Source organism: Bos taurus, chromosome 21, assembly GCF_002263795.3.
Source record: "Bos taurus isolate L1 Dominette 01449 registration number 42190680 breed Hereford chromosome 21, ARS-UCD2.0, whole genome shotgun sequence".
Classification (NCBI taxonomy): Eukaryota; Metazoa; Chordata; class Mammalia; order Artiodactyla; family Bovidae; genus Bos; species Bos taurus.
Genome location: NC_037348.1, coordinates 14,522,383 through 14,539,131, shown reverse-complemented (window position 1 = coordinate 14,539,131; position 16,749 = coordinate 14,522,383). Strand labels below are relative to the sequence as shown.

The following is a 16,749-nucleotide window of genomic DNA, read 5'->3' as shown; positions in this document are numbered from 1 at the left end:
CGGTGGCTCACTTTAATGCAGTGTCCCAGATGCAGCAGAAATTCACACCCACCCACTTCTGTATTGGGGCGCACTATGAGTTCAGGGGGCTGGGAGCTGCTGCACTGCACAGGTGGTCTTAGCAAACCACAGTGGGGAGCAGCGTATCAAGACTCCATGTGCACAGCACCACTGTCCCAAACACAGGGCAGCTTCCCCACCAGGCAGAACAAACAGGAAGGTCAGCACGCCTCGGAACAAACGTATGAGATAGAGTCTATTTCCAGACCCATTTTACTCATAAGGAAACAGGCTCAGGAAAGCTAAGAGAGAATCACCCGAGCTCACTCAGATGGGCAGGAGGGGAATCAGAATCCACAACAGAGGTTTCCAAGCTCTCTGCTCCTCCCACCACCACCCTGTTCCCGTGTCCTTGACAGAAAGACTGATCTCTGTCTGTTGACCACTGATGCCCCAGGGTCACTGATTGATTGACTACCAGCCTCCTGTCCTGCCAACTGTCCCCATTTTTTTTACCTGTGACTTACATGAAGGCAGGGGCTTCCCAGGTGGTTCAGTGGTAAAGAATCCCCCTGCCAATGTGGGAGACATAGGAGATGCAGGTTCAATCCCTGGGTCAGGAAGATCCCCTAGAGGAGGGCATGGAAACCCACCCACTCTGGTATTCTTGCCTGAAGAATTCCATGGACAGAGGAGCCTGGCGGGCTACAGTCCATGGAGTTGCAAAGAGTCAGACAAGACCCAGCAACTAAACAGCAGCACAGATGCACATGAAGCCGTCAGTTGTCTGATTAGCACATTCACAGGTGGTGTGACTTTGGGGGAATTCCCAATATTTGGGTCCTCAGCGTTGAATCCAAATTTCTCTTGTCAGGCTGAAGTGAAAGTGTTAGTCACTCAGTCATGTCCGACTCTTTGCAACCCCATGGACTATAGCCAGCCAGGCTCCTCTGTCGGTGAAAATCTCCAGGCAAGAACACTGGAGTGGGTAGCCATTCCCTTCTCCAGGGGATCTTCCCAACCCAGGGATCGAACTTGGGTCTCCCACATCTCAGGAGAATTCTTTACCATCTAAGCATGAGGGAAGCCCTTGTCAGGCTGAAACAATGAGCCAATCCAAGAGGAAGACATTTCATATGAATGAATGAATTCAAGACTCTCTACTTAGGTTCCAAACGATTGTATGGGTACAGAGGGATCAGCAGTACCAACCATCAGCAGAGGTGTGGTCGCTCAAAGGGATAACGTGATCTTAACAGTACACATCCTTAGCGATGGATGGACGGATTACATCTTTGAGAGTCAGGGAGTTCAGTTACACCTTGGTCAAATCCCACTCGGAGAATCCCATTCAGTTTTGGGTACCAGGCTGGAGAGGGGCCACAGAGGCAAAGAAATTCAAAAGTTGAAAGGATTTGGAAAAAGAAGTCTCCAAAGAGCATGGCAGCAGTCTTTCTTCATTCAGCAAATATTTACAGACACCTTGAGGCTTCCAGGGCTGTGCTGGGGAAACACAAAAATCATTAAATGAAGGCTGCTGCCTTGAAAGAGTCACTGATTTGGGCTGTGAGGCTGCAGGTGTGGAATGAGTTCTGGGAAAGAATCTATAGCAGCAGTCCCCAACCTTTTTTGGTGTGCATGCGTGCTAAGTCACTTCAGTCGGATCCGACTCTGTGTGACCTTATGGACTGTAGCCCGCCAGGTTCCTCTGTCCATGGGACTCTCCAGGCAAGAATACTGGAGTAGGTCGTTATGCCCTCCTCCAGGAGATCTTCCCAACCCAGGGATCAAACCCACGTATCTTATGTCTACCTGCATTGGCAGGCTGGTTATTTACCAATAGCACCACCTGGGAAGCCCAACCTTTTTGGCACCAGGGACCAATTTCATGGAAAACAACTTTTTTCATGGGCCAGTGTAGGGGATGGTTTTATTCTAGAACATTACATTAATTGTGCACTTTAATCTAAGGCTGCCACTGATCTGACAGGAGGTACCAGTCCGTGACCTGGAGGTTGGGGACTCCTGATCTAGAGTGAGTCCAGTTTCCTATGGACACTGGGAAGAACATTCCATCAAATACGATCATCTGAAATGATGGTTGCCTCTTAGGAACGGATGAATTCCATATTCTTGGAGATGTCCAGTGTCCAAGGCATGCCCCTTCCTGGGCAGTGGAAAGGGAAATCCATATTATACAGCAAGTGTGTTAGTTTGCAAGGGGTCCTATAACAGCACCACAGGGCAGGTGACCTAAAGAACAGAAATGTGTTGCCCTACAGTTTGGAAGCTAGAAATTCTTCTGGGGGCTTTGGGGGAAGAATCTGCTCCACGTGTCTTTCTGTGGCTTATAGATGGCCATCCTCATCATCCTCCCTGTGTGTCTGTCTCCAGCTTTAAGGACATCAGTTGGATTAGATTAGAACTCAGTCTCATAACCTCACTCTAACTTGGTTATCTCTGTAAAGACTTTTATCTCCAAAGGTCACATTCTGAAGTACTGGGAGATATGACTTCAACATAATGAGTTTTGGGGTTTTTTATAGATTTTTTTAAAGATTTTTTTTTTTTTGATGTGGACCATTTTTAAAAGTACTGAATTTGTTACAATACTGTTTCTGTTTTATGTTTTGCTTTCTTTGGCCACAAGGCACGTGGTAGTGGTTTGCCCAGTCTCCTCCAGCGAACACGGATATGGAATGTGAAAGTGTGTTCCATGGTGGAGGTTTAGTTGCTAAGTCGTATCCAGCTCTTACCACCCCTGTCTGGACTGTAGCCGGCCAGGCTTCTCTGTCCATGGGATTTCCCCAGGCAAGAATACTGGAATGAGCTGCCATTTCCTTCTGTGGATCTTCCCAACCCAGCAATCAAACCTGGGTCTCCTGCATTACAGGCAGTTTCTTTACGAGCTGAGCCACCAGGGAAGCTCATGGTGGTGTCACCTAAAGAAAGGGAAGAAGGACTGGAGCGTTAAATCACAGATGGTATTTGGTCATTTTTAATGGATTATCTCCATTTTTTTTTTAATAGCAGTGTACATAGTCCAAAGAAAAAGTCAAATAGTACAGAAGGATTTCAAGTGAAAAATGAGCCCTTCTCCACAGAGACAGCCTGTTAAACTGGTTTTTCTATGTGTAACCTTCCAGAGATATCCACTTGCACACCTTCGGGAGCATGTTTTAAGTACTGCATTTGCTAAATTCTGAAAATTATTCCATATCGACATGCACCACTTCATTCTCCTTCACAGCTGCCTAACAGTCCACCATATCTGGACCATAATTTCTGTAAGCAGAAGGCATCAGTGGGCATCACAGTCTTTTCCAATCTTCTGCTGGTATAATCATTATTACAGAGATCATCCGAGTCTGACATCTACACACATATGTATGTAGGCTTGCTTTTTAGATGTGCCGTTGCTACAAAGAGATGGTTTTTGAGACACACATTGTTAGTTTTCCTGGAGATTGCCAAATTGCCCAACCTAGAGGTAGGTACCAATTTACACTCCCACATATGATTATTGAAAATACCTGTTTTCCCTTAACCTCGCCAACATGACATATTATTAATACCTGCTATCTCTGCCAATCTGATGAAAAAATGACATCTGATTGTTGTGTGAAATTGGATTCCTTCCATTATGAATGAGGTTAAATATATAAATATATATTTTCTGTTTGGCGTGGCATCAGTTTAGATTCTTGGAGAAGGCGATGGCACCCTACTCCAGTACTCTTGCCTGGAAAATTCCATGGACAGAGGAGCTTGGTGGGCTGCAGTCCATGGGGTCGCTGAGGGTCGGACATGACTGAGCAACTTCACTTTCACTTTTCACTTTCAGGCATTGCAGAAGGAAATGGCAACCCACTTCAGTGTTCTTGCCTGGAGAAGCCCAGGGACAGGGGAGCCTGGTAGGCTGCCATCTATGGGGTCGCACAGAGTCGGACAGGACTGAAGTGACTTAGCAGTAGCAGCAGCAGCAGTTTAGATTCTAGAATCTAGCCTGAAGGTGTTTCTTGTTTTGTTTTGTTTTGTTTTTTGTTGTGCTGGGTCTTTGTTGCTGCATGGGCTTTTCTGTAGTTGCAGCGGGTGGGGCTACGCCCAAGTTGTGGTGCGCGGGCTTCTCATCGCACCGTGGCGGAGCACGGGCTCCAGGGTGCACGGGCTTCACTAGTTGCAGCATATGGGCTCAGTAGTCACGGCTCACGGGGCTCTAGAGCACAGGCTCAGTAGTTGTGGCACACGGGTATAGTTGTGAGATCCAAGGCATGTGAGATCTTCCCGAAACAGTAATCAAGCCTGTATCTCCTGCATTGGCAGGCTGATTCTTTACCACTGAGCCACCAGGAAAGCCCTAGCCAGAAGGTTTAAACCCCCAGGAAACGGTTTTGCCAGGTCCTTGCATGGCCCCTAGGACAGATGCAATATCTGTGCGAGAGTGACTGTCTTTTGACTCCCTGAGCAGGGAGCTCCCCGACCCGTATGTAGCAGGAAGAACCCCTTAAGTAACCAGCATCTTGTTTGTCCTCCTTTCTTTGGGCAACATACTGTCTAGGATGCTGTAAGCCTACCTTTCACACGTGAGGATCCAGTGTCTGCCTAGAAGGGTTTGGGGTAAGGCTGGACTCCTTCACCTCTCCTGCCAGTTCCCCCAAAGGCAAACACTAGCCTCTACTTGCTCATCTTCACTCATTGCTTCATTAAATAAAGATTGTGAAGCACCCACTTTGTAGATGAGCTATACTTGGATCTGGGGTAATATGGAAGCAGAAAGTCAACCCACTTGTCATAGAAATTTAAATGGTAGGGGAGGAGAAAGACAAGTAAACAAGTCATTATAGCATGGTCGGTGCTAGGATAGGAAAAGAACAGCACACAGGACACAGAAGCATCCAGGCAGGTCCTGGAAGGCTTCCTGCAGGAAGTGGCATTGAAGCTGAGACTGTCAGAAGGAGTTGCCAGCCAGGAGAAGTAGGAGGTAGTGGTGTCCTGGAAGAAGCCGGAAGTCCCTGGTAATAGTGTGGCTGTGCATGCCAGATGGTGGGAGGGATTTCAAGCCCAGATCTCAAGGACTTCACCAGTCGGGCTGAGGGTGTTGGATGTCCTCCTGTGGACCCCAGGAGTCATGGGGGCTCTACTGGTGGCATGGTCAGACTTGAGGCTAGCCTGGCTCACTGAGAGCACCAACTTGGGTAAGCATGGAGGCCTGGGGACCAGGCATTGGCCTCAAGAATCCCCAGGGTTTGCCCAGCTCTGCAGGTTTACCCCAGCCTCTGAAACAAATCTCCAATCTCCACTTCCACAAACCTGGAAAGCCACATCCTGAGATCCCCCCAAGATGCCAGAGCTCTCATGCACTCCCAAAGAAAGGACAGTGATGAGCTGTGGGGTCCCTGGACCACCGCTGGCTGCCGATGTAGACGATGAGAGACCAGGCTGTCTGAGAGCCCTGCTCCTGGCTTTGCTGCTGATCTGTGCAAAGCATCACCAAGAGTCCCTCAGCGACCACCTGTGACACACTGCTGTTCCTTAGGGATGATATGCGCCATATCCCATAAAGTGCCTTCAGCTTAGAGAAAGCCCTCTTGGCCACTTTTTCTGAAAGTGGCAACCACCGTGCTTGCCATGTACTCAGCACAGGAACCCAGGGAGACAGACAAAAAAGGCGCTTTGGCGATGATTTTTGGCCCTCCTCATTTATTGCCGTCCACGCTCGTAAAACATGGTGCTTAATCGTCTTGGCAATTGGGGTAACCGCTTTGAAAAATAATTACTGCCTTCTTGGAGATTACTTTGCCTTCTAATTAAAACCTCCAGACTGGTATATTTAAAGGTGCATTGTCAATGCAGCATCCCAGATACACCCAGCTAACCTCATTTGGGAAGGCAAAATTAATTAGTTTGTGTTTCAACACCCAGCTGTTATCCTAAGGAAAAGAAATCGTCTACAAGTCGGCCATGCACACTGTCTCTAAATTGGCCAGGGTGGCTAAGGAGAGATAAAGGAAATGGAGAGTGATTTGTTCCTGCATAACTCCACCAGCTTCTAGAACAAGCTGCTCGTTAGACGGTGGCCCCATGTCCCTGTCAGACCTCGCTCGGGAGTTCTCGTTTACCCAGAGAGGCAGAATCGGAAATGAGAGGGTCCCTCCTGCCGCTGAGCTCAGTTCACTGTGGAGCCTCTTTTGCTCCTAATACCTTTCGCTGAGCGATCCTGTGCAGCAGATTTGAGAGGCTGGGCATTTCTCTTCCTGTCCCAGCCGGTCAGACTCACAAAGCTTCGTGCACTGCTAGCCACCCGCCTCCTTTACTACCACTTCCCCTTTTGCAATTCCATTTAAGTCCAGCACTTGCCGAGCACCGTGGAAACCAGGATAATCAATTCTAGTTTATGCTACAATAACAATCCCCGGAGCCCTTGTGATTTCGCACAACGGAAGTTTCCCATCCTCACAAAGTGTGATGTGGGTTGGTGGGGGCTCTCTTCCAACCAGCGATTCAAGGACCTAGGATTCTTCTATCTTAGGCTGACATCTTTCCAGGAGTCATTGAGGTTATCCAAGGCAGGAAAAAAAAGCACTGGAGGAACCTTGAGTCCAGCAGGGGGCATTTCCAGCTGCAGCCCATTGGCCAGAACTGGTCACGTGACCCCAGCTCTTTGACAAGGGATGCTGAGAGACTTAGGCGAGCCCACGGAGAACTGGTCGAGTGATGCTGTCTCTGCCACGGTGCCTTGGCTGCAGCACACACCGAGCCAAGGGCCTCTGATCACCCACAAAGGAGGGTAAGGCGTGGGGAGATCACAGTGTAGTGGGAGTCCAACCCAGACAATCATGAAGGATCAGCCCGGGTTGAGAAGCACAATAGGAAACATGGAAATAAAACTCATGGTAATAACAGGGGAATGACGAACTCAGTTTGAGCAGAGAAGAGAGGGGAACAAAGGGAGCGTTTCCAGGAAGATGTGATTCATGAGCTTAAGTTTGGGGGCGGCAGGGAGGGTTCACCCAGAGGACATGTAGGGGACAGGCGTATCTATGAGGAGGGCACAGCACAGGTCTGGGTAACCTCAGACCCACCTAGGAGCTACTTGGACATTTCCCCACTGATTTCATTGTTCCCAGCCCCTCTCTGGGCAAAGCATCAATGGCCAGGGAAAAAAAAAAAGGAATTTCTAAAGGTCTTACCCTGCTAAAGCCTTGCGATCAGAAAATAAACAAACCACAAATCCCGAATATGGCATGTGGCTGTTGTTAGGCTTGAATATCTCAGAAAGTGAGCAATCTGTGAGATGCTCCCATGTGGGGACACAGCCTGTGGTTCGTGTGTCTCTGGATACCATCAACAGCGGCTGCAGCTAGCTCATTTCAGCCCCGACACCCTCCCCCGCAGAATCACCATGGAGCGCAAACAGCCCGGGACACAGGAGGCGGGAAGCCGCATTTATCCGAGCTCTATGTGACCAGCTGCGTGAGAAGTTTGCCTCTTCTCGGGCAGGTCACCCTGGATTCTCATTTTTTCCTCTGTAAATTGAGAGACGGAAACGAGTTCGATCCAGGAGACCCGTGGATTACTCACAGATGTGGTCTATTAACTCACTCAAGAGGGACGCATGTGATTTTTTTTTTTTAAATGTTTTAAATTAGTTGCCAACATTTAAAAATTTGGAGAAATTGCTTGAAAATCCAGATTTCGGTTAGCTTTGAAAAAATTAGAAAATTTGACACCAGCACACAGGACAGCCGTAAAACCGGGCACCCTATTAGATGCTACAGACCATGCTGCTCCCTGTTGCCTTGGCAATACAGAGGCCAGTGTCAGTTTTCCCTCCATACGTGTCCCAGCTCGTTCAGTTATATCCCCTTGCCAGGTTGCTAAGCTGGATGAGGTCCCCAGGCCCAGTTGTCTTTAAAGCTCTGTGACTACGCCTCATGCTTACTTTTACCCCTCTCTTTTCTCTAAACAAGTCTCCTTCTTAGGTTCTTGTGGCAGAACTGCCTGCCAGTTAGAGCAGGGCTTCTTAGCCTTGGCTGTACAGTTGAATTTACTGGGGGAGGTTTTAAAAATCTCAGTGTCCAGGCTGCACCTGGATGGTGGGAACCAGGCCTCGGTCCTCTTAAAGCTGCAGGCGATTCCAGTGGGCAGCGTAGGGTGAGAAGCGTTGAGTTAAAGCTGAAAGTGCAATGGACTAGCTCAGGAGGGGATGAGCTGCTGTTGCTAGAGGTGGTTAAGCCGACGTAGATAAGCACTTAGCAGGGACCAGCTGCTCTCTTGTGGATTCTTCTCCTTGCACTCGCCCTGCCTTCACCCCACAGGGTCCCCCCAAGCTCAGCTCAGTGTCATTGAGCACACACATTACACTTACAGGGCTTCAGGACATCCCTGACCGTCCAATAATTAAGACTCCACACTTCCAGTGCAGGGGGCACGGGTTTGATACCTGATCAAGGAAGATCCGGCATGCCATGTGATGTGGCCAAAAAATATTTTTAAATCAAAAAAATAAAGGGGCTCAGCATAGGGTAAGTGGAAGGTTTTACTAGAGAGAAAGAGGTTGGACCACACTCTCATTCTAAATCCAAGCAGGAGAAAAACCATGATGGGAAACAAAAGTGAGGACAACCAGAGTGGCCGTTTTCCCACCTCTGGATTATATGGAACTTGGAGGCTGTCTTTGTTGTTGTTAGTCGCTCAGTCGTGTCTGACTCTTTGTGACCCCATGGACTGTAGCCCGCCAGGCTCCTCTGTCCATGGGATTCTCCAGGCAAGAACACTGGAGTGGGTTGCCATTTCCTTCTCCAGGGGGTCTTCCCAGCCCAGGGATAGAACCTGCGTCTCCTGCACTGGCAGGTGGGTTCTTTACCACTGAGCCACCTGGGAAGCCCCTGGAGGCTGTCTTGGTGGTCCCTCGGTCTGTGCCCCGTCATTGTATAAACATGAAAAGTGGGTTCAGCAGGGAGAAGCGACTTGCTCAAGGACACACAGGTGGCTGTTGACAGAACTGTCACTGAAACCCCCTTTCAATCTCTGTCGCTTAGTCGGTGCAATGGAGGTGGTTTCTTCCTTTCTGTTTTCTTGTGCACGTAAACTGAGGCCCTCTATGTATGGAGGAAGCTCAGTGCCTCACTCACAGGAAGCCCTTAGCCTAAGGCTCCACTCTTCCCCATACAGGAGACGTGGGTTCGATCCCTGGGTCAGGAGGATCCCCTGGAGAAGGAAATGGCAACCCACCCCAGTATTCTTGCCTGAAAAATCCCATGGACAAAGGAGCCCGGTGGGCTACAGTCCATGGAATTGCAAAGAGTCGGGCACGACTTAGAGACTAGACAACAGCAAGCACTCTTCCCCACCCAGCCCGTGTCTCCTCTTACACTCCTGGCAGACTCCTCTGTGGGACCCAGCCGCATAGGGCAGGCCACTATTTGCTGCTGCCTTCCCCCGGCCTCCAGCCCTCCAGGGAAGCCACATGTGCTCAGAGATGGGCAGCTCACATCAGAGGGTCGTGGGGCTGGTGGGCAGGGATGGGAAGGAAATCTGATGATGCTTAGGAGGCAAGGACGTCAACCCCTGCCAAACCCAGGCATGGCACTAGGCAGTGGGATCACGCAAGAGGCGGCCCCTTATCAGAGCTGGCCAGAGCACCAAGATCGGCCATACCTGTGTGTGTTGTCTGTGGCTGCTTTTAATGCTATGACAGCAGAGGCCAGGAGTGTGGCGCCACCTGGCCCTTTATAGAAAAGGTTTGCCAGCCCCTGCTTTAGATTTCAACAGGCCTGGGCTTCCCTGGTGGCTCAGTGGTAAAGAATCTGGCTGCCAATAAAGGAGACACAAGACACTGGGGTTCAGTCCCTGGATCAGGAAGATCCCCTGGAGCAGGAAATGGCAGCCCTCTCCAGGATTCTTGCAGGGAAAATCCCACAGACAGAGGAGCCTGGCAGGCTACAGTCCATGGGCTCGCAAAGAGTCGGACACGACTGAGCACACACACACTGCTATGCACTGAGCTCGAGGCAAGGTCCTTTCCTTTCTACCTCGGTGACCTTGGGCAAGCCACTTCCATCTCTGAACCTCGTGTCTGCATCTGCATGTATTCACAGGCTTGTGTTCTTTACATCCAATCACATATATGAAAGCACAGAGCCTAAGGGCAGTTCCAGTACTTGATAAATGATGGCTGTCACTATTTACATTAGCTAGGGCATGGAAGGAACCTAGATGTCCATCAGCAGATGGATGGATAAGGAAGTTGTGGCACATATACACAATGGAATGTTACTCAGCTATAAAAAGGAACACATTTGAGTTAGTTCTAATGAGATGGATGAACCTAGAGCCTATTATACAGAGTGAAGTAAATCAGAAAGAGAAAGACAAATACTATATATTAGCACATATATATGTGGCATTTAGAAAGATAGTACTAACAATCCTACATACATGGCGGCAAAGAAGACACAGATATAAAGAGCAGACTTTTGGACTCTGTGGGAGGAGAGGGTGGAATGGTTTGAGAGAATCTCACTGAAACACGTATATTACCATATGTAAAACAGAGGACCTGTGCAAGTTGGATGCATAAAGCAGGGCACCCAAACCCAGAAGGATGGGATGGGGAGGGAGAAGGAGGGGTGTCAGAATGGGAGGAACACATGCATACCTGTGGCTGATTCATGTTGATATATGGCAAAAACCACCACAATATCGTAATTATCCTACAATTAAAATATTAATTTAAATGGTGGCTGTCAGTCCTCTGTGAAAGGACCTTGGAATCGGCCACTCGATTGGTATCTACAGTTGCTGGAGTGGCAAGAGGCAGGCTGTGGAGCAAGATAAAAGTCTCCTCCTTCCTGGAAAGTATAATTCATAAACTCATGTTAATTTTTTGTGTGTTTCTTTTTTTTCCACTTTTTTCCTCCAGATACTGGCTGACTAACAAAGTTCACATCAAAAGACCCACCACGGGCCTCTTGATGTACACCCTGGCCACGCGTTTCTGCAACCAGATCTACCTCTATGGCTTCTGGCCCTTTCCACTAGATCAGAACCAGAATCCTGTCAAGTACCACTATTACGACAGCCTCAAGTATGGCTACACCTCCCAGGCCAGCCCCCACACCATGCCCCTGGAGTTCAAGGCCCTGAAGAGCCTCCACGAGCAGGGGGCTTTGAAACTGACTGTCGGCCAGTGCGACGGGGCCACGTAAGGTGGGCGCCCGGTGGGACTCAGTGGCTCACATTTGCTGCCAGCTACACCACAGGCAGATGGGAGTCGGGGCGGCACAGACTCTAGAACAAGCAGGCTAGTGGTTTTCTTTGTTCAAGTGTAAAACAGTGACCAGAATATATATATCTATTCCTGCATATATATATTGACCTGAGTATTTATAACTGTGTGGTGTTCATCTAGCATTAGGCAGATAAGCCACAAGAAGAAGGTGTGGAGAACCCACCTGGACCAGATTGAGACTCGGTGCATCTTTGGGGGCAGAAGGACTCGATGTGAAAAGAAGCCAGTCCCACGACTTGGGATGGCATGCTGCCTCCTGGATTGGAGAGGTCTTTGGGCTCATGGGTGACCGGAGAGCCACCTGTGGACAGCTGCCTCGAGCCTCTGAGAAATGTGGATTCTGGGTGAGCCAAGACCCAGAGGGGACAACTGGACCCATGTCTAACATGATGCTGTTCTTAGAGAAGAGGGAGGTTGGAATGTTCAGCCCAGCAAAGGAGCACATGGTCCCTGAGGAGCAGAGGCCAAGTCAGAGCTGAGTACTTGGGTCCGTGAACTTAGAGTTGAACTGCCCACGGGATGAACCATGGTTGACCCGCCTGTCCCAGACTGGCCTCCATAGATCTGAGGAGAAGGCTGGAGAAGACACGGTGGACAGGTCATAGTCCAGCTTTGCAAGAACCCCCAGGAACCTGGCACGGAGCAGGCAGATGACACCCAATTGCTAGGGTGTCCCAAAGCGTGTTTTTGAAAAGTCACAACTTCCTACCAAGAGAGTTGGTGCTCTGGCCCAGAATAAGGCAAAAGAGGGTCCCAAGTGTGGTGGTGGTTCTTTAAAGCAACTTGAGTCCGTCATGGAGGAAGGGAGCCTGGGCTTTCATCCTCAGGGTTAGCCTCCTTCCTTGCCCTGTTAGAATGTCCCCAGAGGGACAGTCCTGTTCCCTTCAGCCACCAGGGAAGCCGCCGCAAAAGCTTGAAAGGGCACAGCAAAGATAAATGTCATGCTTTTAAAACTGCCTTTCTGGTTGCCTCAGGAGCCCCAGAATGCGAGGCCGGGAAGAATGGTAAGCGTCTCCATGGCCGCGCTCCGTTTGCCTGCAGCCCCTGCGTTTGCTTTCTGCCCTGTGCTGCGGGCCTCTGCAGCTAGACTGCTGTGTCAGCGTCACTTTCTTGTCGCTTTCTTATCCTGATGGTCACACTAGCCAGCACTGAGCTCCAACACTGAGGTTTTCAGCCCTCCGGGGAGAGGGTTCAACGTCCATCCCCACCTCCCTGTTTTCACAGAGGCAGTGATTTTAGAATTTGACACAAACCCTATGAAGATGAAGAGTTCAGACTTTTTTTTTTAAACCCAAGTATCCAAATGCAGTATCCTAATACTGGATATGATCTCTGTGGGGAAACCTGGGCTCCATGCGGATAACGTGGGGCTCGAATCACAGGTCATGTGTAGATGAGCGTTAGCCAGCTTGATTTGTTAGCTCATTCTCTTGCCTGATAAATAAGTGTTTTAAAATCTATTCAAAAGATAAGTTTAAAAACAACAACAACATTGTCTTGAAGGTGAAGGGAGTTAAGAAAAGGGATCAAGATCTGTTTCCAAGCCTAGGAGGCCAGACATAATCAATGATGATTCAGAGCAGGACATTTGCTCGAAATGAATGCCTGATGGGAAGCCAGTGGGGGCGGTGGAAGGATGCTCGGAACCTCTTAAACCCACAGGCGGACGCTCCAGCTCCGAACCACATCTGCATCCCTGTGTTTCCTCCCTCGTTGCTATTCTTGTTGACACTTGAAGTCTGAGATTTGGGATTTGCACTGTAAAGTGAGTATTTTAAAAAGCAACAGCCCTCACAGCCTCTGTGGGAACAGAGTGGTTTGGACTTCTTGAAAGAAGTGGAAATTAACATCTCGTATTTTACACTTCTCCAAGGGGCTTTTCACCCTGAGGATCTCAGAGGCCCTGGAAGGTGTTCCCTTGTTGAAGCCTCCAGCATCCTGGGAAACAGGCAGAATTTCCAGGCTCAGTGGATTAGCCAAGGCCTTGGGTTCCAGGAGGTTCCAGTGGCGAGTGCAGAGAGGCGCCTCATGTCAGGTCCGGAGTCAGCCCTGCGTCCATGTACCTGTCAATGCCCCTCCCTGCAGGGGAATCAAAGGGCCAGAGCTCTTTTTAAAACATGGCTTTCTTTCTGTCTCTTCTCGGTCTTGGTTCCTTAAACTGAAACTAACAGAGTTGAGGGGGCAGGGACCATCTGCCTCTGGGCTCTCTCTAGAGAGTGCTGGGGACCCAGGACAGCCCACATGTCACCACTCCCAACCTGCACGCCCTGTGCTGCCAAAGCAGCCTCTGGGCTCTCTCTAAAGAGTGCTGGGGGCCCAGGACAGCCCACACGTCACCACTCCCAACCTGCACGCCCTGTGCTGCCAAAGCAGCTACGTGATGGCAGGAGCTCCAAGGCCTTGGCTTCCCCTCCACAGCCACCTTTCCACGATCAGGAGGCAGCCGTCTTCTCCTCCTGCTTAGAGCTCAGTTTGCCTGAGAGTCCACTGTAGCGTCTGACCCAGCCCGGCTAGCCTGGGGCAGCCCCAAGGAGTCCCAGTCTGTACCTGGTACCCTGATCCGATGCCTTGTAACGACAGTGGCCACAGGCCTCCAGGAGCAGGTGCAGTCAGCCAACCTCCGCCTGACCCTCAGTCATCCCCAGTCCCCTCGTCCTCACCCACCCTGAAGCCCCTCCGCCCTTCTGCATTCTCCTCAAGCCCCCACCTGAGCCCCACTCTCAGCCTCCTCCTTTGCTGCAGAGATGGAGCCATCTGAAATGCAGTGTCTACTCCGGATCTCTTGACCTCTGTCCTCCCCTTTCACTGTCTTCCTCCCATTTCTGAGGGAACATCCATCCCCTCGCTGGTCCTTAGCCACTCTACCCGCTTTGTGCTCTGTGTCCACCAGCAGGCACCCAGCCACCCGTCCTGACCCCCATGGCCTCATCCCCTCGTCCCCAGGCCCGGGAGGGGCTCTCTGGTGCTGGTGCCATCTTTCCTCTCAACACCCTCTTGGCCTCCACGCTCCTGGGACCAGAGACTTCAGGTCAAAAGCCCCTTCTCATCACCAAGCTCTCTGCATTGCTCAGCTCCACACTGACTCCTGGACGTTCCCTGTCCCCAAGGTGCCCAGAGGCCACATTCTCATGATTTTCCTCCCCTTTCCCATTGCCCCTTCAGTGTTTATTTATGTATTTATTTATTTATGTATTTATGACTTATTTATTGACACCCTCACCTTAATCTAGAGAGTAGCCATAGTAGACCTGACTGTTGTATCCCTCTCTCCTCCTTGGCCCACACTCAGACCTTCCGCACCGCAGCATCCTCTCCTCGGGCCCCTTTCATCACAGCTTTGCATGCTCTGTTAGTACCCCCCGCCTTCCTGTGAAGTCATCCTCCACTTCCTGCAGCTCGGCACCTCCCTCGAGCTCCAGGCTCGATTGTACACTGCTCACTGGTCATTCATCCCACCTGTTCTGGTGGCGCCAGAAACTCAACATCTCTGAAGCCAAATCTATCACTTCTGCCTCCTCTTCTTCCACAGTCTCTCCACCCAGTTCTGAAACCCTGAAGTCATCTTGGTTTCTTCTCCACGCATCCCCTTGTTGCTCTTGCACCATCCTTGCCTTGTGGTTGCTCCGGCAATTTCAACATCGGTCTCCTCTCGCTGGTTCCTCTGGGCCTGCTTGAACGTTCTCCATCTATCCTAAACATCCATAGAGATTTATCTGTTTAATCTCCAGCCATTCACAAACTTTTAAAATGATGTGCAAGTCTTTGTCCTGACGTTACAGGCCATCCAATAAGGCCCCATCCTTCCCTTACACCCTGCACTGGTCCATCTAGAATAGTCGTCATTCCTCAAAAAGGTGCCCAGTCTTCCTGTCTCTGTGCCTTTGGTCTTGCTGTTCCCATCCCCTGGAACACTCTTTTCTGCTTCCTTCAAGGCCCATGCAGAAACCACATCTTCCATGAAGCTCCCGCGATCGACCAGCCACTGGGATCTCTCCATCCGCTGAACCACCATAGCACTTTATTTGTCCCTTTCTCACGGCACTTACCACATTCTGCCTTGTATTATAGTTACTGTGCACTTGTCCTATGACTGTCTTAGACTGTAAGCTCGCCAAGGGCAGGGACCGTGTTTTATCCATCTGTGTCCATCATGGCACCGGGGGTGGTGCATAGCACACAGCAGTTGCTCAATAAATGTTTGTTGGATTAAATCCTTAATGCCTATCAAGGGCTGTATAATTAAGAAAATCATTTTGCCTCATATGATGCCACAGGAACCTCCAAAGAATCAGTGAGTTGAGAAGATACAGAAATCATTATCCCCACTGTGTAGATCATAAGACTGAGGCAAAAACCACATGAAGCCACATAGGTCACCAAAAGAATTTGCATCCAGGCCTTCTGGTTCCCACTTGAGGGCTTTTTCTGTTAATCAGTGCAGCTGAGTCACTGTAAACTGAAAACCGATCTGAGGCACAGTCCTGGCTCTCGTGAGTCTGGGCGTCAGTCAGAGAGTCAGGCGGACCTCAGTGTGAACCGCCGCTTGTGTTCAGCACAGACGAAATCCCGCTCTGTTTTGGAAAGGATAAGAGCCCTTCAGGTTTTACCAGGCCCAGGGGGTGGAGCTGTGGGACCTCGTAAATCATTCCCGCTGCTGTTGTCACAGGGTGGAAACTGTCCGTCCAGATGGCAGAAGAGACTACCAGCTCCAGGGGGCTGCTGTGTGATAAATCTCTTCATGCCTCATTCAGGCTCCTCTTCCAGGATGAATAGAACAGGAAGGGGAGTGAATGGTGCCAGTCAGATGGGGCTGCAGACACGCGTGCTGCCTCCTGAATGCCCTCACCGCATCCCCAGTGACACTGACGGCCTGCCCCAGCCCGCCCGGCTCTCGTCAGCACTGCTGGGTGTCATCACCTCCTCCCATCTTTATCCCCATCCTTTTCTTTTCTCCTCTCCGGGGCTCTTTCCCTTGGTACCCACCAAAATCAAGATGAACCTTGGAGAGCCAAGTTACAGCTCTTTTTGGGAACCTGAGGCCTGGCCTGGAGCAATGGATCGAGGTGGCAGAGGGGTCCTCAATGCCCTTGAACAATGAGCTGTTCTGGTTGTGGGGGCAGGGCATCCACAGCAATGGGAGGTTTCCATGGTTACTGTAGAGAAGCAATGTTTTCGTTGCCCTTGAGCCTCATGATGAGGGTAGGAGTCTTATTTCCATCCTTAGGTGGTGGGGCCAGTTTCTACATACAGTGCATCGAGCTTGCCAAACCTCAGATCATCCAGATCTGTAGGCAAAGTTCAACAGAACCACAACAAGGACACTGAAGGCCCTTGGTGGCCTTTCTTGGTCTTCCTTGCCACTTCCCCAGCCAATCCATCCCATGTCCCCCTGGAACCTGGGGTGGGAAATGGGGTTCCCAAGGGGTTCCAAGAAGTGTGTCAAGAAAACCCCAAAT

General features: G+C 50.2%; 1 protein-coding gene across 2 annotated transcripts in view; it reads left to right on the top strand.

Annotated features, from left to right (window-relative positions):
• The window catches only part of ST8SIA2 (ST8 alpha-N-acetyl-neuraminide alpha-2,8-sialyltransferase 2), a 72,386-nt gene extending 56,875 nt beyond the window's left edge, over positions 1-15,511 (top strand). Inside the window, exon 6 of one of the 2 annotated variants that reach the window (XM_005221765.4) lies at positions 10,925-15,511. In XM_005221765.4, the coding sequence (XP_005221822.1) occupies positions 10,925-11,210 (286 nt within the window). In that variant the 3' untranslated portion in view covers positions 11,211-15,511. The remainder of the gene's footprint in view (positions 1-10,924) is intronic. The other variant, NM_001098113.1, reaches the window with a different exon arrangement.
• Positions 15,512-16,749: the final 1,238 nt, after the last annotated feature.